Source organism: Melanaphis sacchari, unplaced genomic scaffold (genome assembly GCF_002803265.2).
Source record: "Melanaphis sacchari strain LSU unplaced genomic scaffold, SCAv2.0 Contig91_pilon_pilon, whole genome shotgun sequence".
Taxonomy (NCBI): Eukaryota; Metazoa; Arthropoda; class Insecta; order Hemiptera; family Aphididae; genus Melanaphis; species Melanaphis sacchari.
This window is the reverse complement of record NW_020271649.1, coordinates 1,322,611-1,348,001: the sequence shown is the minus strand read 5'-3', so window position 1 is coordinate 1,348,001 and position 25,391 is coordinate 1,322,611. Positions and strand designations below refer to the sequence as shown.

The window sequence follows — 25,391 nt, the reverse complement described above, 5'->3', positions numbered from 1 at the left end:
TTGCGGATGAAAAATCCGAGGAAAAAAGTCCATTTTTAAAAAAAATTTGACAAAATGTCAGTATTCAGTTTTTATAGTCCGACAAAAAGTCCGAGCACATTTTTACTATTTTTAGTGTCAGACAAAAAGTTCAAAAATACAAAATATTCAATAAAATAAATATTTATTTTAAAAATTTAAAAATGTTTGTACATACATTATAATTTTCTAATTTTTTTAACCTAATTTATATTAATATTTTTAAATACACGTATCTAGGTATCTATTCAAATTAATAAAAATTAATAATAAATTATAAAATTATAAATTTAAATTTAATAGAATATTTTGTATTTTCGGATATAATAATATAATGTATGTACAAACATTTTTAAAATAAATATTTATCAAATAGAATATTTTATATTTTCGGACTCTTTGTGAGACACTAAAAATGTGCTTGGAATTTTTGTCCGACTATAAAAACAGTATCTGGATTTTTTGTTCAACATTTTTTAATACGGACCTTTTGTTCGATTACCAGTGGCGCCATTTATTAATATCTAACCTAATCGTGTATGTGTGTATTTGTATATAGTATCTATATAATTTTTTAATTATGTCGCAAATAAATCAGTTTTTAAAGAATTAAATAAAAAGTTTTTATCATAGTAACATTAAAAGTGGTTTTGCCATTCTGATGAATTTCTCCTATATTCAGTACTGTTAGCCTACCACAATTTTGATATATCTTTATTCGCAAATATATTGTTTGTTATTATATATGCTTTTTTGTTTTAAGCACTTTGTCTACAATATTGCGTTAAATATTTACATATAAAAAAATGAATATTATGTAAACAAAACTCAGAAAAAATTATATTTTCGTAGTTAAAATTAAATCATAACATATGTAGTTTCACAAAATATGTACACTTATAGTCAATGTGATAGCTACCAGCTGATGAAAACATGTTGATACCAATGTACCTATTGCACACAGCTAAACAAAATAACACTATTTACTACCACCCGTCAAAATAGTTTACCTGGTTGCTACTGTATACACAATTACGCCCTTTAAAACCCGTTGTTAAACATAACTTTATATTATTCTTACTTTATCTAAAATTCAACTCAGTTATAGTTTTTTATATAGTAATTTTTTTTACTCACTAACATGGTGAAAATTATTATTTTAGCAATTTTTTTTATATTTAATTTCGTTGGATTTATTTATGCTCCAGTGACGAATTTATGTATTAGAAATAGTGAGTATATTTTTGTCTTATTGCGTATGATAAATAAAACAATAATATCTATGAATAATTTTAGGTAAAAAATAACTATTTGTAATTTAAATTTATAGACCAACTTATTTTAATGAAATAATCATGTTAATCATCAGTCATCACACAATATTACAAGTATTAAATTTAATGTTTTTGTTGTGTTTTACAGATTATAGTAAGTATTTCTGATTCATAAGAATTAACTTTAAAATGCTTTATTACTACTTTACAAATTAAAATATAATATTTAATATATAATATTATATAATATTTCTATATATTTTTACATTTTTTGTCAGTCAATTTTTAATACATATACTAATTTAATTTACCTACATATTTTAATGCATATTTTAAATTTTTATATATTTTATCATATTATTAAATATTATATTGAAATTCTACATTAATAAATATATTGTAATTCTACATTTATGTATTCATTCATTCATATCTGGTAGATGACAAATGTGCGGTAGACCGCATATGACGTGTAGAAACGGGTGGTAGACCGCATACGACATGAATACCTTATTTCGTTTAGTTTTGTTGAAAGGTTTGACCAGAGGTCATGCCAAATATTGAGTGTGCACGTTAAAATAGTATTTTGATGCGTAAAATGTTAATTAGTGTGCTTTTGTTTGATAAATAAAAAGTTAGTAATTATCAAACTGGTTACGATACATAAATCTTACACATAATTTCTATAGCCTGGACATTTATATAATAAAAATTCGATACATAAATCTCTAAAACAATGACATAACAACTATTGTATAATATATTCAATCAATTTTTTTTTTTTAGAAGATGAAGAATAAGAATCTAAAATTTTAGCTGCATGTTAATCTAATATAACTAACATAAAGTATAATCAAATTATTATGAAATAAAAAATTAATAATTATATTTATTTACTACATTACAATAATACTTTAATATTCTGTACTCATAACTAAGAAATTTCTATGTGAAAAAAATGTACTTTGGTAAATAAAATGATGAAATAAGTTTCTAAATTTAAATAACGTGTTTTATTTTACAAAATATAATTTTTATATATTATAGTATACGCAATATTATAATTACACATACATATAATTAACATTTTTTTTTTTGTCAGTTTTAATTTAACACATTGGAGACGACTTTTTTTAAGGCATTATTACGTTCAGGACGAGTGCCGTGTTTAACACGATCATAGTATTTTAATATTATAGACGACGCTATTTTTATACATTGAATCGTTGAGGACGCTTATCGCGTTTAAAACGGTCAATATTTTTATGTCTAAAAGACGAACACCGTGTTTTACAAGAAATCGTTTAAGTTTATCGATTTTTCATTTGTATTAAATTATAGTTTAAACTGTATTAAAAAATTGCAATACCAACGATTGTATCGATATTGTTTTCGATTATATTATATTATAGTCCAAAATTTATAATAAATAATAATTATGTTGTTGTTGACATTATTTACCCATCAACCATTGATTGCGTACGATGTCTTGGGTGTTAAATTTTTAAATTTAATTGTTGTTGGCTTGTTCGATTCATTTTTTTTTTTTTTTTTGTTTATAATTATTCTTATTATTAATTATTAATTAGTAATAATACTTTATATACTTCACTATGGATCATAATATTAACGACGATGAAATCGTTCAGTTATTAATGGATGAATTTGCGGAGAACAGTGGCTCTGAACTTGATGAAAATGATTCCGGTTAGTAAATAAAAAATTTGCAATAAAAAAAATAATTTTCAAGTATACCTCTTACGTATACCTATTATTTATTAATTATTATTTTTTAGATGATGATGAAACAGATGATTTAAATAAAATGTATACAAATTTGTCTCCGGTTGTACCTGAATTTTATAACTACGTTGATGCTTTTGATCAATCAAACCTTGAACAACACAATGGTAATTTATTAATAAAAAACTGTTTATTTAAAATCAGTTGTTTTTTTTTTTTTTAATTGGTAGAGAAAATATTGAAAACAATTATTTACATTTAGTAATTACATTTTTTATTTTTTTAATACGTAATATTATTAGATGTTATGGAATACAATGAAAATTTGGCTATTCCGCTTGATGTGGAACAGCCTAACACTGAAGCACATACGTGGGGATTCGAAAGCGATGAGGAAGATGAAGATCGTCCAATGCATGTACCACCAGCACTTGATAGATTACCTGTGAGTCACAGAAGACAAGGAGCTCTTCCAAAGTGGCGACAAAAAAATTCAAAGCCTAAACCACATCCATTTACTGGTAATCAATACATTACAAATGAAGTAAACGAAAACTCCACTGAGCTAAAATGTTTTCAATTATATTTCCCACAATTTATTGTTAAACTTATAAAAAAAGAAACAAATAGATATGCATTTTCAGTTATTCGTTCCCTAAAAAGACGAAACGTTATAAAAAAAAATTCAATTTGGCATAAGTGGAAACCTTTAACTATTTCCGAAGTGTATAAATTTTTTTCAATAATTTTGCATATGAGTTTGGTAGAAAAACCACATATTAAAGATTATTGGTCAACTAACCCTGTCTTACAAACGACATACGCTTCTAAACTTATGAAAAGGGATAGGTTTATTAGTATTTTTTCTATGCTACACATAGCAAATAATGATAAATATGTTCGCAAAGGTCAACCTGGATATGATTCCTTATATAAAATTAGATCATACGTAAATTTTTTAAATGATAAAATGTCAAAATTATATTATCCTGGTCAAAATATTACTGTAGATGAAGGGGTGTGTCCTTTTCGTGGAAGAGTTCATTTTAGAGTTTATATGAAAAATAAACCCGAAAAATATGGCATGAAATTATTCATTGCTTCTGACCCTCTAACAGGGTATACATTAAGTTTCGAGATTTATTCTGGTAAGGGAGAGGAAAATAATTCAATTATACCCCTATATAGTCGATTATTAAAACAGTATTTTAACAAAGGTCATACTATTTACATGGATCGATTTTACACAAGTCCTATGGTGTTGGAGTATCTTTGGGATAATAAAACGAATGGTGTAGGAACGGTGATGGCAAATCGTAGAGGACTTCCAAAAGATAGTGTAGTTAACGCGAAGTTAAAAAAAGGTGAAATGGCTTTTGCTAGGAATGGTCCACAAATTTGTATTAAATGGAAAGACACAAGAGACGTTCTTATTATGTCAACATGTCACTCGGCTGACATGGCACCTGTCACTGTAAAAGCTAGAGGAGGTCCAATACAAAAATTTAAGCCCGTGTCCATCATCGATTATAATAAATTTAAAACGGGAGTAGACCATGGTGATCAAATGATTACCTACTACCCCTTCAAACGAAAGACATTAAAATGGTGGAAAAAAATGTTTTTTTATTTATTTAAAGTCAGTGTTGTCAATAGTTTTATTATATATAAACATTATGCCATACAGAATAAAAATCCCTGTTTGAAAACGTTTATGCTCAATCTCTGTCAACAAATGTCCGAGAAATCAGGTGAAGTAATTGAGACTGGAACAGGATATGAGACAACTAATGTTGATAGGCTTATTGGTAGACATTTTATAAAAAAAATTCCACCCACACCAAAAAAGTCTAACCCTCGTAGAACGTGCAAAGTGTGCTCCAAAAAAATTAAAACAGGAAAATTAGATAGGTGTAAAAAAGAAACCTCGTACTATTGTCCAATTTGTAATGTGCCACTTTGCATTGAAAACTGTTTTGAAGTTTACCACACGAAAAAACAATATTGGTAAAAAAATATAATAATTTATATGTTATATTTGTTTTTTTAAATTTTTTATTAATTTTTTACGTAAGTTTTTTTGATGTACGTATTTATGTAAATACTGTTAAACGTATTAATTCAAAATGTGTTCATATTTTATTATTTGTTAAAATTTAATTATTATGAAGGAAAAAATGTTAATTTTATATAAAAGGTTATAATTTATGTTTATTGATTATATTTTAACTATTTCAGTTTTTGTATACGAAGAATGTGTATGTGTTCTTGTTATAATTATAAAGTTAAAAATATTACATGTGTTGCGTTTACATAAAAATAATAATATCATAATAATACCATTATTCGTTTAGTCCTATTATCTTACCAGCTTAATGCTTGTATTTGTGAATCATGAAAAATACGACAAGATAAAATAATATTATCGGTCAATTTTTTGTTTTGAACATTGGAATGGTCGTAATCGGCTGTATATTACAGCTATCGTATTTTAGATAATCGTGTTTATTTTTAGACCTATTTTTAGATTAACACTCTGCGAGTACAATGAAAAAAAAATCAAGTTAATCAGATTATTCAATAGCTAGTAAATAATTACAGAAAACATGAGAAAACTGTCCGTCCACACAACAAATAATTGGCGGGAAATATTCGTCCGCATACATTTAACACACGTACCGTGTTAAACGCGGTACTCGTCTCCAACGTATTGCCCTTGTAAAAATTCTAGCGTCTCACGTATCTAAATATCGTTGCCGTGTCTAACACGATACTCGTCTCCAATGTGTTAACAATTTATTTCATATTAATGTACAATAATTTATTAGTTATTAGTATTACCAATATCGATTTATTGTGTAGGTACTTAATATACACTCTTAAATATTGAATAATTCATTGAGTTCAAGAAATATGTATATTTAAACTAAAATATGAACATGAAAACTTTCAGTTGTATATACTTACACATAAGAACTTGTATCATTGTATGTTTATTATGTCGTAGAAAACAAAATGCTTACAATAAACTATTAGAGTTAATACTGTTGCCGATTTAAAATAAATTATAGTTTTATAAAACGCACTTCATGTAAGTAATATTATTGAGTTTAGAACTTCTGCAGCATGACATTTAGTTTTCATATAATGATAGGTAATAAAATAAAGGAACAGCACTTGCCTATACTCTATTAAGTTTAAGTTGACTCACTTTCTAAGCTAGGTTAGGTTAGCTTTCTCACTTATACTGAGCCGCCGAAACAGTCGGACCCCCTTAGTCGGTGAAGGATATTCCGTGATTGGTCATCGATATTCCTTAAGTATCGGAGCTGACAGCCGCTACTGCGCATACATTTACCGCCGTGCATATTCAAAAGGTGGTAATGTGACATCAAACACAAGCGCTCCGAGACATACTCGACCACAAGTCACAACCAGTTTTCGTCTGACGAGTGAGTCAACTTTAACTGAATAGGATCTAGGTATTCGATTTATGGAAAAATTAAAAAAGAATTATCCGACAAAACATAAATATTTAAAGAGTCTTTGGTACTTAATATTTTTATTCCATAGTATACAATACATGGTTTAAGTTTTTTGTTAATTTTTCAATACCGATAAGTTACTATAAAAAATATTTGAATTGTCGACCCACAACTACAAAATATGTACACATCTGAATAGGTATCTGATGAATGTTCATGTGTCGCTTGATCTCCCGCCAACGGCCCGTTATCGTTGTCGATCGTTATTATTACTGTTATTATCGTTTTTTCCTCTTCGCCAATTTTTCCGGCCTTTCGAGACGTTTTTCCGTCGCGTTCTCAATGGTATTGCGTAGAGCGTGTCTTTTTTCGTTCTGTACGTATGCGATTTTTATCCAGATTCGGTCCGTGGCCGTCGTCGCAGCGGTAAAAGAGGCGGTCGCCCGTTGACAGCCGTCAGACGTTTTTCTACAGTTTTTCTCTAAGCGTGAGTCGGTTTTGCCTTTTTCGCGTTCACTCGATCTTTGATTACGTAGAACGCGTCTTTTACGAGCCGTACATGTACCATTTGTCCCTGAATTCCATTCGTAGCCGTCGACGTCGCGTTCATAAAATCCGCCAACGCGTCTTTGTTCTATGGTCGGTTGGCCCTATTTATTACCTATTTCGCGTATTAAGACATATTGTCTGGAGCTAATGTTTTTTTTTTGTTTTTATTATTATTATTCAATAAAACTCATTATTTATCTGTATTAAATACGTGTTATTTTGTTTTTGGTATCTTAACCCTCAGACACCTCTACGACCGCAACAGCACTTTGTCTCAGTAGTGTATCGTATAAAATGCATTTATGTGTATAAAAAAATTGTGCATACGATGGGTCAAATAACTGACTAACGTTAGGTTCTTACTTCTTATATATAAATATAATTACAACATATTGCAATAGTTTTGCTTTTGACGTTGTTATAGTGCTTTTAATAATTTCATATGACTATTTGAGGTCAGTGGTTATAATTAGGGACTTTGAATTTGTTAAATATAAATATTTAATCAACGATATTGAAAATTAAAAAAATAAATGAAATTGATTATAATTTAAAGCCTACAGTATCATATATATATTAAATATTAAAGTAAAATTCTACAAGATTTCAATTTTTGTATAGATTTAATTAAATATTTGGTCTTACACAACCAAATAAATACTTAATTATTAAACACAATTTATAAATTTATATATTATATAATATATTTTAAAACTATCTATGAATACAATCATGCATTTTGAAATCTTGCTATTATGTATTTTGTTTATAATATGAAATAATATTGATCTGGTGAGGGCATACCATTTAGTTTTTTGCATAAATTTGGAGTAACATCATGATATATCATATATATGTAAATATGTATGAGATATAATATATGTACGATTAATATAAATGAATACATCAGAAACATTCTAAATGACAATAAATATGTGATTTAGGATTTTAGAACACACGAATTGTAAAAATTGCATGGGTGAAACAACGTTTAATGCAATATTCGTTGCTATTCTAAACTGGTTTAATTGTTCCAGAAAGGGCATTGGTTTAAACTCAAACGATAGTCGTTAGGTATAAGGAAAGATTCCCAATGTTTCCCAATGGTTAGCATGTTCAAATCCCACTTCAGAGATATCTGTGCAACGCTTTGAATAAAACCCCAAGCTCTCAGATTTTTTTTTTTATTTAATTCGATTAATTTAAATATTATTATTAATTAATTAATTGTAATTTTCGTTATCACGACAAGTGCAAATTTTTTTTCAATATCTAACTATTTATAAAATAACAAAAAAATTTTAAATACATTTTTTTTTTTTTTGATTTTTAACTGACTATATTTACCACAACTTGCTAACGTTTGGCATATATTTTCTATAACACATTTATAAAATCCCCCCTTACGCCCACATTTTCCGCGATCCGACGCAGTTGGATTTCTTACCTGGGAGATTTAAATGCATTTAACTGGATTTTCATTGGTGATCGCTTGAAAATCAAACACTTGATTCGACTTACACTTTTTTACGTACCTACAAAACAGCACAACACTTTCGACGTCAGGAGGTATAACAATCCGTCGTAGGAAAATTTTTCAGCCAGGAATCGATTTTCATTAGGAGATGACTGATAGCTAATAACACTTGATGCAATCAAGGATGCAATTGGGCACGGGGTAATAATATGAACATTGTTTTCGAACGCTTCCGCTATAAATTATAATTAGCAAAGCAGCATAATATGACGGCTGTAAATTTCTAATTTTTCTTACCAAAAACATGCTTTCGTACTTTCTATTTTCCTCAGCTCTCGTTAGTCGTAGAAAATAATTTTTTCACCTAAATAAACTTGAGAAGTTTTTCTAGACGACTATGTTTCAGGTTTTTGATTTTTTTCTTTTGTCTATTTTAAATGATTTTTTAAAAATTTTGAAAATTTCAAATGCAAATTTAATCGCTTTGAAAAAAAAAATAAAAAATCTGGAACAAAGTCTTCTATAGAAAGTTCTTAGGTTTATTTTGGAGAAAAAATCATGTTTTTATGTCTAACGAGAGCTGAGAAAATGGGAAGTACGAAAGCATTTTGTTACTACATAGAACGGCCTCTTAATATGATTTGTAAAGTTACTGCAACTGTGTTCCATAAATTAGAATTTGATATCTCTACAACATTGGACTGATACCTTGGTCCGTGGTAAACAGTATTTAACATTTTAGTTATTAACTATTAAATTTTATCATGAATTTAACAAACAAAAGCGATATGAATATTATTTAATATTTTGACTAATTGTTAATAATTAAAAAAAAGTGATAACGTATTTAAATAAATACCTAAAGTACGTACCTGTCGTACCTATACGTAATGGGTTTAAATTCCTATAAGCGAATAATGCATCATTATTGAAGTTCCTATTACAACTTTACAAGTTATAACTGCAATTATAAATTAAATTGAGTACAGATGGCTTCTACTTCAAGTCCATCAGGATCAGAAAATCCTACTGATAACTTGAAAAAAGAACCATCTAAAGGTATCCTAAAGCCTTCTGTTAGTTATGAAGAAAAAGAGTAAGTTACTTTTAGAATAATTATCAGTCTTAACATTTTATGTAATACAACATATTTTGTTATATTTCTGTTATTTTGTACTTTAGGAAACAGAAAAAAGTTACAAACAAGTCTGCTAAGTGGGACGAGATGAACATATTAAAGACTTTACATCCACCAGATAAAGACTATGGTCATATGAAAGTGGATGAACCAAAAACACCGTATGAACGGGAAGTTAATGATGATGATGATGATGAAATGGACGGTGGTGTAAATGCCGAAGAATTGAGAAAAAGGTATAATATATCATTATTTCACTATTTAGTACTGTAATAGATATTAACTTTTAAAAATTAACATTGATTTAAGTTAGGTATTATTAATTATTTCAATGTATATATAATTACAAATATCCGTAATAAAACATATCTTACCTACAATATAATATAATTTTATCATAAAACTTGGCTTCATAATCCCCATTCAAATTCTCACAGTTAAGATCTTATAATACTTTGAATGTTAATAATCTTATTAATAGATAAAAATTGATTTGATTGATTTATTAGGATTGAAGAAAGTGGTCGACGAAGAAGTAGTTCATTTCAATCGGAAGAAGAACCTGAATCTGAAGATGAATCTCCAGAAGACAAAAGTTTGTTACCTATTATTTAATGATCTAAAATTGTTGAAATGTTTAATAGTTTTAACCATGTAATTTAATACATTTTCTCATTCCAGTTACAAGAGAGATATTTGAAAAAAAAAGAAAACAACATTATAATGAATTTCAGACTGCAAAAATACTGGCAAAACAAATGATGGATGAAGATGAAGATGATGATGAAAATGATGATAATAATAAACAAAATGAAGCTAGTTTGGTATAAAGTACATTTATCTTATTTGTATATTTTTTAAAAGCTTATTACACAATATTGAAGAACAAAAATTTATTGTGATTTATTATGCCATTTCATTGAGGTAGCCTTCTGCATAATTTGGCTATTTGTTAACTACAAATATGGATTACTTATTATTTCATGTATTTTACAAATTAAAAAAAAAAAAACTTAATCATAAATCATTACCTTTAACACGGTAATTTTCATAGTTGATTTGAAGCACGTAGTTGGTTTTTTATAATATAGCTTATAATCTTTAAACATGTTGCCTATCACACAATCTATGTAAAAATTATATTACAAATATAAAATTCAACATTTTTTAAGCGTATTTTAATTATTTATTCTGTTACACTTTTGATGTTAGTTTTTAAATAGAACATCTAAATATTTTAGCAAAAGTCATGTATTTTTATTTCCTGATTACTTTTAAAAATATGAAAATATTCACATAATAAGTTGTTTTATTCTTAAAATTATTTATACAGTCATGATATTGTTATTAGTTGAGTTTCATATTACAATAATATAAATATTTTATTATGATTTAAACTTTTGGTTCAGTCAATTCAAATAATTTTTATATAAATCAAATGAAAAATTGTTAGAGTAATAATAACTGTTATATTTAATATACGTTTAACACTGTTATTTGTTGAGATAAAAAGCACTGGTTTAGCTTTGATTAAAATTTATAATGTGTTATTTCATTTTTAATCATGATTCAAAGTATTATCCAACAATTTTTATTGTACAATGTTGTTTTTAGTAGTTAAAGAAAATTCAGTGTGTATAAATAACAAAATATATATCTGCTCAGAATCTAAAATGTATTCTATTATTTCATATGATTATGTTTACATATGTTATTGTTGAATACAATTATCATTTTAACTAAATAGTGAATAACAATATAAGTATAAAATATATTATTTTCAGTGTCTGGACATTAATGGTTTTCTTTATACATAAACAATAATAATTTTTATGTTGTAATAGTTTCTTGGTAAATTTGAACTAATAATTATAATCATTCATCCTTAAATTTATTAAGTATTTTATCTTTCTTAACATAGGTTTGTGAAAATTTAACCTTCCAATAATAAAAGCATCATAATATCAGATACGTTTAATTTTCATCAATATGGCTATATATTTTTATTTAAGAGTTTGTGTGTTCCTAATTTATGTTTTAATTTTGAAAATATACAGTTATAAAATGAGAGACTACATTATATATTAGACTTTTTCTGTATATAAGAAAAACTTAAAAAATATAGTTGGTAATATTTTTTTTTTTCTCTCATATTAAAATAATAAATTAGAAAATGTTCAACTGTACGGTTAATTTATTTATAACATTATACATTTACTAACAACATTAATTGTATTAAACATGTAGATAATATCTCATGTCTTTAATTTTTCTTTTTTATGAATTATTTATAATATTAAGATATTTAAGTATTTCTATTATAACATTTGTCATAATTTTTTTTTGTACATGAAGTATTAAATATTTTGATTCAAACTATATGTTAAGTTAAAGAAAATATTTCACAATATATAAGTATATATATATTATTTTTTAATTGAACAAAATAACATTTCAAGAACAATGGTTAGGTTATTAGCGTAACATATATGAGTGTTATATAGATAATACAAATGTAATGTACAATATGTACTATTCTACATGTCTATGTATTATATATATATATTTTTTTTTTATTATTATTGACTCTTATATTAACTAAATATTTTCAGTAGAACTTTGGTTCTCAACCGATATGTTGTGTAATACTAACAATATATTGCCCAAAAAATTGCTTTGACCAATTTTTATAATTTTATTTTATTAATTTTGAGTTAAATATATTTATAATTATGATTTTAATTTTTTCATAAAATGTGAAATTTAAATATATTATTTTTTAAAATTGATATTTTTTTTATTTTCAAAAACCTATTAGATATTTTAAATGTGCCATTTATACAAGTGTAATTAAGGTTAGGTTGAGAACCATCAGACTAGAGTAGATAATATATATATTGATTACTAGAGAGTACAATTTAATAATCAATTATGTGCATGATACATATAAATTATACTTTGTCTGTGATAAATATTATTTATTTCAATTCAACATGCATTATTATTTCATGTTCATGATTTATTGTTTTTCTAACTTCATATATTTCCTTTGTTCTAATAGGTCCTTCCTAAAAAATAAATAATTGTATTCTTAAAAAACAAATATATATTTGTAGTTATGGTAAACTAATGTTTAAACATTGTAAGTGCTCATAATTTATAATAATATGCTAATATAAGATTTTTGTTTATTTAGCTGTAATCTTGTTCACCTTTTATACACATTTCTAGTTTATAATAGCCAAAATTAAAGATTGTAAAAAAAATTATTTTATTTATTATTTAGTTTTAGAAATATTTCACAATTGTTAGCTGTTGCTAGGATAACAGGTTTAACATAATTTTAGAACTAAAAAATTAAATAAAATAATTTGAATTTCGAGTCATATTTATTATGTATTCAGTAACCAGACACAAATATTATAAAAGCAGGGTTGTATTGAAAGATAAAGTTAAATATTTATATTTTTATTTTTATCTGTATATACACTAACTTATAACAAATGTATTCAATTTGACTTGCAATAAATTAATTGTATTCAAAATGCTTGTAATGAACATATATTTAATTATTTTGATATTATATTATTGTTATAAGTATATATCCAGTTCTCATTCATGTCAAAAATGTTGTATCTGAATTATATTTTTCTAGCTGGCTCGTATTGCCTAAATTGTTTCTAATATTGTACCTAGTTTATCTTACCCAAAAACTGATTAATCTAAACCATATTTTAATTTTTAGCGGATTATAATCAACATACTTTTAGCAAATTTTTTTTTTTTTTTGTTTCTTGCGTAATATTTACTACACAGTAAAATCTACAGTAAAGATAAAATATGTTACAATCAGAATAATTATTTAATTAGTTTAGATTTTTATTTATTTTTATTTGTAACCTCTTATCAGATCTTTTAAAACTAAAAATTTCAAAGTTCAAAGAGTTTTACATACTAATTGATAACCCAAAATTGAAATTCAAAACAAAATTGAAATATTTTATACTAATTTATGATTAATAATTAATAACTATACAATTGCCAAATACAAAATAAAAGAAAAACTATTGAAATATACATTTTTTTTTGTATGATTATGTAATTTAAGTGAAACAAAAAAATTTTAAAATTAATTCGTCTTAAGGATGCAATTAGTGTATTTAGTAGAAAATATTTTGTAATATTATAACATCAATAAAATCTTTTATGTATGTTACATAAATATATTTTATTTAACAAATTAAATATGATTATTTTACATTTTATAGTGTAGTAGTAACATAATCAGTAATTCTTTATTAGAAGTTCAACATAAGAAGTCAATTTGGCCACATGGATTTTTTCCTATAAACAAACATAATGATAAAATAATGTAATTAAATAAAAAAAACAAAAACAACATAATTGAAAAATATCTATTAATAACAATAATTACAATATTTTGACTTTAAAAGAATTATAGTACAAATTAATATAGCTTCACCATCTTTTTAGATATAGATAATTATTTTTTGGTGTGTGGTTTTGTAATAAACCTTTCAGATGTTTACAAAAGTTTGAAAAATATCAGATTGATTTAACTTATGATGTTAATATGTATTAATAGGTTTATAAATTAAATAAATTATCTTAAAAACAACTTATGTACAAATCTTTTAATTTTTCAAACATTTTAACCTTGCCTAAAATATTAATAGGAATATAGCATAAGCCAAGTATTAAATGGACTGATGGAGATAGCAGCACTCCAATACATTTCAAAATTCATTCAATGTTGTATGAACATGTTGCGTGAGAGGTAACCATTTATTAAAATTTTAATCCATAAAAAGATTTCTGAAAAAGTTTGAATTGTTAAATATACCAATGACCAGCATACCTAAATGGTTAAACCTTCTCTGTATAAATAGATTTGAGCTATACACTATTGAAATGGATTTTACTTTTCTTCATATTATAATTTTAAAAAAAAGACATTGGAAAATGTTTTAACTTTGCTTAAAAGCTCAAACATCAATGTACGCATTAAGTGTGTACAAAATATCATGACATTATATAATATTATAAATGTATATGTATGTTTATAATTATTATGCTTTTAGTCCTACCTCAAGAGTAGTTTCAATACTACGAAGTCCTACAATTCCATCTTCTAAAGTAGACTCATTCAGTACAGCTATATAAGGTATGCCAAGGTAGTCCGAATCTGTGAATTGCGATTCGAGAGATTTTTTCGCTATGTTTGGAGCTATTAAGGTCGATATTCCGGACTTTTTTAAGTTTAGTCCCAAGTATATGGAGAGTTGCCTCAATTCATCTGCTTTTTTGGCATCTACAAATTATTAAAATCAATTTGTTAAAAATTAAATTGATAATCACATGCTTGACTAATCTATCTAACTTAATGGCGGAGCTGCGAATGTTATTTTATACGGAGCCAATTTACGATGGAACCGGAACACTTCCCTGCGATCATTGTGATAAGGCAATTCCGCATATCCATCACACAGAAACACCATACATGCTTTTTCGAGACTGGTTTCACTTTCCACAACATGAGGCAAGACTTTTCTCTTTCCTACCTTTGACTATTTAAATTGAAACAAATATAATAAATTATTATTGTTACTATTAAATGCAGTCACACACAACAATACAAGAATTCAAATTTGGCGTTTAACACTTACTAAAAACATTTCTTGTTCTGGTGGATCAAGACTATCGAATATTTTAGTGTTTACGTTGCGTATGGTTTCAATTGTCTCGTGGCCCCATTCAAATTCAGCACGAATTTCTGTGGTCTCTTGGCCATTATCATCGGTTGATATTTCTGTCAATGAAAATCTACCAGGATTTGCCGAGAACTATGAAGTACAGTGTATATACAATGTTAAAACATAATTTATTTTTCTTACAAAAATGTTTTAATTTTTTATTCTTACTTTTCTCCACCAAATTTTGCGTTGCCTTTGCCAGTGATAGAAAAATTGTTGACTTTCTTCTGGTATACAAAACGCAAAATATTTTAATCTTGTAAAGTTCTTAGGACTACATTAGGAAAAAAAAGAAGGCATGTAATATTGATAATATTTAGAAATAGGTATCTAACTATTTAATATTTTATAAACAAACACTTTTTATCTATCTCTGGTAGGTAACCTACACGCTGTCTCTCCTCATCATATTATAGTCTCTTATTCGTTTTTAAATGTTTTCAGTAACACACCTAATGTGAAATATCTATGGACAATATCTCGTTTTTTCTTACAAAAACTTCTTGCTTGTATGCCCTGATTCGTACATTTTCCATTATATTTTGAATACCTAGTTAGGTCAAGTACTCAATCTTAACTTGTACACTAGTTTTGATACTTTAAATCAGTGCTCACCAATATCTTTCTCGGTTGACTTTACAGTGTTTGAGCAAATTTTTCTTCTAAATTTGTAGATCTATTAAAAACTAACTAATTACATGTTTTAAATCTTTATTTTTTTTATGATAAAATAATCTATATAATCTATTCTTATGGTCAACTACATTAAAAAGTTCCATTTTATACAAACTATTTTAAGAAAAGATATTTTACTCGTCTTCACTTTACTGAAAAATATATATTATTAAAATTAACTCGATTACATATTTGTCATCTATCTTTATAACTGCAGGCAATCGATTGGATACCACATTTTCTTTCAGTTTTAAAATTTTTAGTAACAATTTAACAATGATACATGAAAAATCAACAATTTTGTATGTTAACGTGATATTAATATTGTGCTGTGCTATTTGACGACTGTTTAATATTGATGGTACAATAGTACTACTTTTATAATTATAACAGAAACAGTAATACCTATGCCTATTTCCTAAAGTAGCTATGATTAACATTTATTTTCTGTAATTATGCTTCGGTATGATTAATATTTTTCATTTTCACTCAACATTTATTCTAATAAATTGCTTCTGAAGTTTTAGATATATAAGTATATTGTATATTACCTAAAACATTTTCTATCTTCAACGCTGGAATCCTTGGAATCTGAATGTTCACAGATACTTCTAGAATCAGCAAAACTGAATGGTAATTGGTTATTGCAAAACTGTTTAGCATTCATAAATGGATCTTTAAGACCTTAGAAAAAAACCAATGTAATAATAATAATAATAATAAAATATTAAATAGTTGTAATTGTTGTCATTCCAAAAAATCCCGAAAGAATTATTAAAACAATTAAATATAAGTTAGTGTTATACATTTATCTTACTTAAAATATCATTGTTGTATTTTTTCTGTGCATTACAAAATTGAAATACACTTTCATCTCTACTGGTTACATTGCTATACAACCATTCATTTCTGATATTTTGACATAATAGTTCACCTATAGCACCATATTTTAAATGGTCAATAGTATTATTGATAATTATTGGTTCCACATATGCATAAGCTTTGCACATAGGTAATATTCTGTTGAGTAGACTCATTTTGAAGTCTTAAAATTGAAAAAGTAATTTTGATAAAATATAGCTATGAGTTAAATTAATAAATATTTCTATTAAATTATAATTTTTATTAGACTTGATTTATGGGAGCAACAAAATAATCTTCTTCCACAACTAATGCATTACGCATAATTTCTCTTCTTGTGATTTTATCCGAAGATATATCTTTTCTTAAACCAGTGTCCCTGAAAATTATTATTATTATTTTTTAATAAAATTTGGAATACAGATTCAAAATAATTTAATTAATTAATGTCAATAATGTATTAAAATATATATATTTTTTATTGATCTTTTTAAGCCTGGAAACAGCTGTAGAAAGATACAGTAGGTTTTTTTTGTAGAGTTTGTAAGGTTGGAACAGGTGTTGTGTATGTGTGGGCATCATGGATTTATCACTAAAAAATCAGGAGGTCATCTATCCAAGAGCTAGCGATACCAGCCTATACTTGACCTCAGAACACATTAGTGACTGAGGCCAACCTCCATGCTACACTAGGCCACTAAATATAACTCTTACTAAAAAACAAAAGTAAAGAAAAATTATGATAATTTTTTTTTTATTTATTTATTAAAGGATAGACTAATATTGAGTAATTAACAATGAATAGGTAGTATGTATATTTTATTATTATTCTTTATTTGCCACATCATGTACAGTAAATAATATAAAATATTTAAATCTTACAACTAATATTCAATGTACAGAAATATAATTTTTACAAAAAAAATATAAAGACAGTAATACATGTTAATGATTAAAATTTTGGCTTACCAAAATATTTGGAATCTAAAAATAACTACTTAACAATATTAAAACTATATTATTTGTATAGTACAAATAATACAAGTATTACAATTTTATTAAATAAAATTTCTTTTGTAGAATAATAATTTATTTAATCAAAAAAAATAATTTGATTTATTCATCTAGACATACCAGATCGATTTGAAATATTATTTTCAGTTATTTTTTGATTATTAGGATACCAATTTCGGTTTATACTATATGAATTTTGGTTTGATTGGTTTCTTAAATTTGAATTTGGTTGATTTCTAAAATCTATTGACATAGATGAATGAGGAGATAATTTTGAAAATCGAAAATTCGATGCTTTGTTCCTCTTATGGTGATTAAAAGTTTTTTGTTGAAAATTTTTGAACTGATTTTGTATAGGTTCAACATTTTGGTAGCGGTCAGATTTTTCAAACAATTTAGGAATTTTCAATTGTGCATTTGTATTTGTTGAATTGTTTGCTGGTTTTTCAGTAATTGCTAATGTTTCACGTTTTCTTTTAGGTGTTTTTGATTGCTTGGCACTGTTGAAATTTGTATGCATTCTAGAGGTTTGACTTTCATTAGAATTAGGAACTTGAGGCTCTTTAGATGGGATGATTTTGACAGAGCCAGAAAACTCACTTGTTTTATTATTTGTTTTAAGTTTATGAGTATTCAATAACTTTGCAAGTGGTTTTGGTTTAATCAAACTTTTAGTTGGCAATTGATTGTTTATAAATGATAACCAAAGAGCTTTACGTTCTTCAATGGACAATTGTTCTTCGACAGACTCAACAAGCATAGAATCATGTTCTTTAAAATCACTAATAGATTCAATATTGTAAATGATAATCTGGTTTAATACAGGATCCTTTGTGTTAGGAAGTAGCTGATTAAAATTTTTTGTTGAATCAAATGTAAATAAGTCATTAGTTTGATCATACGATACTTTTCGTCTCATATGTTGTAAATCTATAACACTGCTAGCCGTTCCTAGTTTAGAAATTTGCCGGTAATATGCTTTTGGTTCAACAGTTCCTTTAGCTAACAATCTGTTTACATAAACAGTTTTTTTCTGACCAAATCTTAAACATCTATAAATGGCTTGTAAGTCATTACTTGGATTCCATGATGTACTGAGTAATAATACTCTATTAGCACCAACCATATTATATCCAAGAAGACCAGTACCCAAAGTTAAAAGAAAAACTTTAGCAGTATTTTCAGGGTTATTAAAAGCTTCACACATTTGATTTCGTATAGATAATGGGGTTTTACCATCCATTCTGAGATAATCTTCTCCTAAAACCCATTTCTTCTCTTGTTTTAAAAAATGTTCCAAGGCATCTAACGCCAATGGAGATTTTAAAAAACAAAGTATTTTTTCATTTCTTTTAGAACATTCATTAATTGTATCTAAGACATATGTGATTTTATTGCTTTGTTTAGCTTCAAAAAATCTTGGATCATCTCCATAACTTTCAATCCATGACAAGTCTTTTGATAAATTTACACCAACTGCAGTTCCCAATTCTGGATGTTTATTATTATTAAAATGTTTCAATCTGAACAGTGTTAATGGATGTAAAGTTATTAATGTTAACACATGTGAACATAAAAATACATTACAATTATCATTAGATGTTTTATTGTAATGCAAGAACTTTTCATATAATTCACATTGGAACTTGGTTAAATTAACTTCTATTGTATATTCTATTTTTTTTGTAAATAAAGGTTTTAGGGTTTTATCATCAATGCGATGGACAGTATTTTGTAATAGTTTATGTAAAATGAATGTACGTTGCTTCATTATTTTAACATCTTCATCACTTGAGTCTAAAAATTGGCCAGCATCAATTGGTTTGATAAATGTTGTAACAAAATCTGTAAGATTTCCTAATATGTTAGGTTTGACAAACTCCACCAATGCATGATATTCTTTAAGAGAATTTTGCATAGGAGTTCCTGTTAATATTATTCTTCTTTTGGTTCTGATTTGTGTTAAACTTTTTAATAGTTTAGTTTGGGTGTTTTTAATGTAGTGTCCTTCATCTAGAATAACTACATCTGGTCCAGGATTAATCAAAGTGTGGTAGAATGCTTCACGTAAATCACTTTGTTTACAATTTACCAAACTTTTAAAGTTCTCATAACTAAGAATGAGAATACCACCTCTAGATTTCCATGTAGCTATGTTCGATATATTGTATAGTTTCTGTGACTTAGGCAAATCATAAACTTTGACAACTTCATTTATATCAATATCTTTTAACCATTTGTATATTTCATCCATCCAATTATTCATCAATCCAGGTGGACAAATAATCAAAAAAGTTTTTATATTTATTTGGCTATGTGATAATATAGTGTATATTATAGTTATAATTTGCAATGTTTTACCAATACCCATTCGATGAGCTAAAATACACCCTGTCCCTTCAGTGATATTTGTTTTTTCTACTGTTTCAAAAACTGTATTCCATAAAAAATGAATACCTTCCACCTGATGGATTTTTAAGATTTTAGCTAATTCTTTACAGACTTTTACAATTGGTTTTTTTTTAACAATATCAAATTCTAACACTATATCATGTGGCTTTATATGTAATTCTTTAATAACATTCATCATTTCAGTATTTCGAGCAATCTGCCGTTTTCTTAAATTAAAGTCAGCTTTTCTAGCTTCTTCTACAGCTTCATCAGAAACCTTTGGCTTAACCTTTCTATTTTTTTGTACAGGTGTGATAAGTTGCGATGGAGATTTCGAAATAGTAATATCTTGACTGTTTTGTTTAGATGGTGAAGTTATATCATGAGTTAATATAGATTTAATGTCTGGTCCTATTACATAACTTACTAAGTCTTGATCATTATTTATAGGTTTATTTTTTGTAGAATTTTGTTTCTTGCAGTCATTATAATCATCATATTCTTCATACTCATCATCTGATGACAATACTATAGTGTAATTTTCACCAAATATATTTGTCATGTGTGGGTCACTATTATTTTCAGTTTTTATTTTTTGATTTAACGAATTACTACTACAAGCTTGTAAACTGGAAACTATAGGGGGATCTTCTGATACTATAGGTGGGTCTTCTGATACTATAGGTGGGTTTTCTGATACTATAGTTGGGTCTTCTGATACTATAGGAGGGTCTTCTGGTACTATAGGTATACCAGCATAACTAGATACTAAATTATCAGTAACAGTAACATTTTGATTATCAGTTATAATTGGTGGAATAAAATTACTTGCAAAGTTTAAGAATTTAGATTCATTTACATCTAATTGTTCTACAACATGAGATAAATTAATTGCAGTACTTTGGATTAAGCCTCTAATCTTATTATTAAGGTTAATATTTTCCAAAGTATTTTTAAGGTCAACATCACATTTTTGCAATTCTTCCAATTTAGAAAATAACATTTTCATAATATTAAAAACATCAGTTAATGTATGTTTATACTTGTTAGAATATAAAATATATTCAAATGTTTCATTTAGTTCTGGATATTTTGTCATTAACTGAAGTACAATATCATTATTTGTTTCATTATTTTTACCAACTTTTTTTTTAATTGGTTCTTCTGGTTTATTCTTCGACATACAGATACATTTTTTATTTGATGTTTTTGCTTTATGTTTGGTAGTATTTTTGTTATTTTTTGCCATATTTGAACTCAGGATCTACATTAAAAAAAAATTCTCTTATAATAATTACTTTGTGGTGAATAAATTATAGATACCTACTAATTGTATTTAAATTGTTTAAATATTTCTTTTTAATGAAAGAACTTAATTATTTGAAATTGCTTAATAATTAATTCTATAGAAAGATTTTATTTTAAAATAATAAATAAAATAAAATATTTATAACTTTAAATTAAGGACACTTAACTTAAATTTGTTAATCCTAAAAAACTAAATTTAAATAAAATAGTTCATGTTTAATTTTACTTATGTTAAATTTCAAACATTAATTAATCAACTTATTATACAATTTAAAGGTAACAATATAATCTCTGTTAAATGAATTTTAACCAATATACAGTAGTCACTCGTTAATTCGAAAAACTTCATAAATCGAACTAAACGCTAAGTCCCCTGAGAAAACCTCTATAATTAGAAGAAAATGCATGTATTCCGGTCCCCTCAATAATTCTAAATGTCTGACGGTGGGACACACTCTACAATTTGAATTTTTATTCCATAAACCTCTATAATTCGAATTTCCTTAAACGCGATTATATGTAAGTACATATGCATGTACAATGTGCATACATATGAAGATAACGTACAATCTATTTGACATAATCGTAATAAAACTTATAAGTTATAACATTGGTGGTTTAATATTATCGTAGTTAATAAACGTTATCGTACCTTACCTACCTAATCTAAACTTTTGTCAGGATTACGTCAATTTTTTGAGTAATCTGAAATGAACAAAAAAAGATGCGATACAATTTTCAATGCTATCAATAAGTTAGACAACGCTATGGACCAAATTGTGGCCACTGGCCTGCAATTTATCACAAAAAAAAAAACAGATTTCTTTAATATGTAAAATATAATAATAAAATAAATAAATATCAATTAATAATTATAAAATATAATATTATGTATGTATGTATATTTTGTATAACAAATAGATGTCAAAATAAATGTAATATGTACATACATACAATAATTTTTCACCTCTCTTTAATTCAAATTAATTATTTTCCCTCAATTATTCAAACATTCGGTAAATCAAAAACCTCAATAAATCGAATTTTTAACTTGGTCTCCTGAATTTCGAATTATCGAGTGACTACTGTATTTTACATAAAAAATAGTTCTTTTAAAAATATAAAATAAAAATTATAGACACGTGTAATATGTTTATGTACTTATCCTTAAGCATAAAAAACAAATTTTATAGTGCAACTGTTCTTCTAGATATCACACAGATCTTTGATTTTGTATGTTAAAAGGGACTTCTTATTTAAGAGAAAAAAATTTTCCCGGCACCATATTATCTCCTTTTAAAATCTTACAAAAAAACTGTGTATTTGAAGTTAATATTAACAACTGTTGCTATTTGAGATCTATACTGATTCCTATACTGTCTAGAAGTTCTCAAAATAGAAACATTGTACCTTTTTTTTATTCAATATTTGCCCACAATACCCTTAAATTACATTTTAATCTGTTGGTATATAAGCCAATGATACAATAATAATGGATTCTAAAGACCTAATATTTGTCTTAAAGATAATAATTAACAAGATTAAGTTTTCATTTATTACTTTCTCTTTATACATAAGGGTATGTTAGCCAATAAAATTAAAAAAAAATATTATTTCTACTGTATTCAATGTAAAACACCAAGCCTAACAAGCACTAAATCTGAGATTTTCACCTCAAATTTAAACAAAAATTAGTTAATTCCAACTCCACCAACTTGGTCGTCTTATCCTATCCAAATAATCAACCATCTGCAAACTTATATTCTACAAAGCTATAATAAGATCAGTCTCATGAAATGAAATTTAAGTATGGGTTCTGCTAAACTGTTAAACCTTAGAATGCTTCAAGTGTTTAAGCCATTGTCAAATCTATGGTATGTAACATTGTAACATACAATAATCTCCATAATGACCTCAAAATTCAAAGGTTAAATCAGAAAATTAGCAAAAAAATATACTTTACTTTTTAAACTTTTTTCTCTTACACTATATCTTTTAAAATCTTAATATAGAGCTAATAATATGTTGACTAAGTTAATAATACACTAACCTTGCCCAATTGACTTATCAGCCATAAGGTGTTAGTGTGGTACTACCGGGTGCTAATCTTACTTTCATTCTATTACTGTTAACTCTAACACAAACATTACTTATAATACATAAACTTGTATGAATAGTTATTTATTTTTACTATATACATATATTAAATGTACATACTTAATAATATAGAGATCACTTGAAAATTAGAATATTAAATAAATACTCTGAAAAAAAAAAACACAGATGATAATGTCACCTGTAAATTTAACAATAAGTCAATTTACTTCAATAAGAAAACTAAAAGTGAATGGCTAACCATACATTTTTGATATGTCTTATGTGCTTCCGTGATAAAACAACATTAATTGTGAGATCATCAGTTGGTCATTAACTCATAAATATAAGAAGTGTTCTTGTATATGAATAGTAATATAGCATCTATACTTCTACATCGGTTGTCTGAACATATCAACTTGGAAAACACGGTTATATCAAGATATAAACTTCTGTATATCAATATTTAATGCACAATCTTCATTTGTCAGAAATCATAACAGTATACATTTCAAATGTTGATAATTTAAAATTTAAAAACAATATAAGCTTTAAAATCCAAAGATACAAAAAATAAATATCATAACTAATACAGTAGAATCTCGGTAATTGGGCCGTTTGATAATCCGATACATCCAGTAATCCGGCTGTATTAACCTATATGTACCAATATGTATTTATATATAAATTTACTATTGTAAACGATAAACCGTTAGATAAAACTAAATAATAACAGATTAAATCCTAATAAACAAAAAGAAAACTGCTCTCAACCTAAAAGATTTTTAAATCATTTTTTAATACGAGTAAAAATGTAAAATTCAATAAGTAAAAATGCATTTTTTTGTGAACTCTCCACTAATCTGACGTTTTTGTTAATTCGATCCGGCAGTAGCGTGGTCTGATATGTGTTGGATTACCGAGATTCTACTATATTAATATTTTATAGTAAAAATAGTAGATACCTATATATAATTATAAAAGTAATACAAATTATATTTCAATCAAATATAATATGAGGCATATTAAATATAGGTACATAATTTTTTATAGTTTATTAAAAAGTACTTAAGTATAAATTATAAGTAATCAATATTAATTAATAAAATAAGAAGTAACAATATTAGCTACTACATAAATTATAATGAACATTTAATATATATTTTTACTAAGACTGCCGTATTCATAATATGGTACTTTAGAAAAATTCAGTTCTAAATTTAATAACTCAAATGAAATACTAAGCTAGTAAGACCTGGAATTTTGGCACTTTGGTTAACCATCATAAAAAATAAATATTTTTAGGAGGGTAACAACCTAAGTACTAACCCTTCCTGATTGTGATACATTTTTACTTAATTTTAATATTGCATTGATTAAATTACTACCTATGTCATTACATACCAATTCTCCAAGACAGTGATGAGTGGCGGTACCTTGGAAGTATCAATTTTGGTGATACGATCAGCAAATTTAACTGATGCGTTTAAAACTTCAAAACCGCATTGTTTTGAAAATCCGACATGAGACACAGTTTCCAGACGTTTAACCAAATCTTCGTCCAACGTAATACTCTTATTAACAATACTA

At 26.1% G+C, this 25,391-nt stretch overlaps 4 protein-coding genes across 5 annotated transcripts; 2 read left to right on the top strand and 2 right to left on the bottom strand.

The window, feature by feature from the left end:
- Positions 1 to 2,868: 2,868 nt before the first annotated feature.
- Positions 2,869 to 5,046, top strand: LOC112602831 (piggyBac transposable element-derived protein 4-like). The gene is made up of 3 exons (XM_025351151.1): positions 2,869 to 2,999; positions 3,089 to 3,202; positions 3,338 to 5,046. Exons 1-3 carry the CDS (start codon positions 2,906 to 2,908, stop codon positions 5,044 to 5,046), a joined length of 1,917 nt encoding a protein of 638 aa, XP_025206936.1. The 5' UTR covers positions 2,869 to 2,905.
- Positions 5,047 to 9,318: 4,272 nt separating this feature from the next.
- Positions 9,319 to 10,576, top strand: LOC112602877 (protein phosphatase inhibitor 2-like). The gene is made up of 4 exons (XM_025351220.1): positions 9,319 to 9,642; positions 9,729 to 9,920; positions 10,194 to 10,279; positions 10,366 to 10,576. Exons 1-4 carry the CDS (start codon positions 9,536 to 9,538, stop codon positions 10,512 to 10,514), a joined length of 534 nt encoding a protein of 177 aa, XP_025207005.1. The 5' UTR covers positions 9,319 to 9,535; the 3' UTR covers positions 10,515 to 10,576.
- Positions 10,577 to 12,640: 2,064 nt separating this feature from the next.
- On the bottom strand, positions 12,641 to 17,254 carry LOC112602923 (DNA polymerase subunit gamma-2, mitochondrial). Of its 2 annotated transcripts, XM_025351294.1 has the most exons (8): positions 16,951 to 17,254; positions 16,685 to 16,817; positions 15,627 to 15,732; positions 15,372 to 15,548; positions 15,086 to 15,272; positions 14,793 to 15,016; positions 13,944 to 14,028; positions 12,734 to 12,752 (listed from the first exon to the last, which is right to left on the bottom strand). In XM_025351294.1, exons 1-7 carry the CDS (start codon positions 17,168 to 17,170, stop codon positions 13,969 to 13,971), a joined length of 1,107 nt encoding a protein of 368 aa, XP_025207079.1. In that variant the 5' UTR covers positions 17,171 to 17,254; the 3' UTR covers positions 12,734 to 12,752; positions 13,944 to 13,968. The 2 variants fall into 2 exon arrangements, with proteins under 2 accessions (XP_025207078.1, XP_025207079.1); XM_025351293.1 differs by lacking the exon at positions 13,944 to 14,028 and having other exon boundaries at positions 12,641 to 12,752.
- Positions 17,255 to 17,258: 4 nt separating this feature from the next.
- On the bottom strand, positions 17,259 to 21,661 carry LOC112602830 (transcriptional regulator ATRX homolog). Its single transcript, XM_025351150.1, is given in 2 exon segments — positions 17,259 to 17,373; positions 18,113 to 21,661. Coding segments are annotated over 2 exon segments (3,651 nt in total). The 5' UTR covers positions 21,649 to 21,661.
- Between the last annotated feature and the right edge of the window lie 3,730 nt (positions 21,662 to 25,391).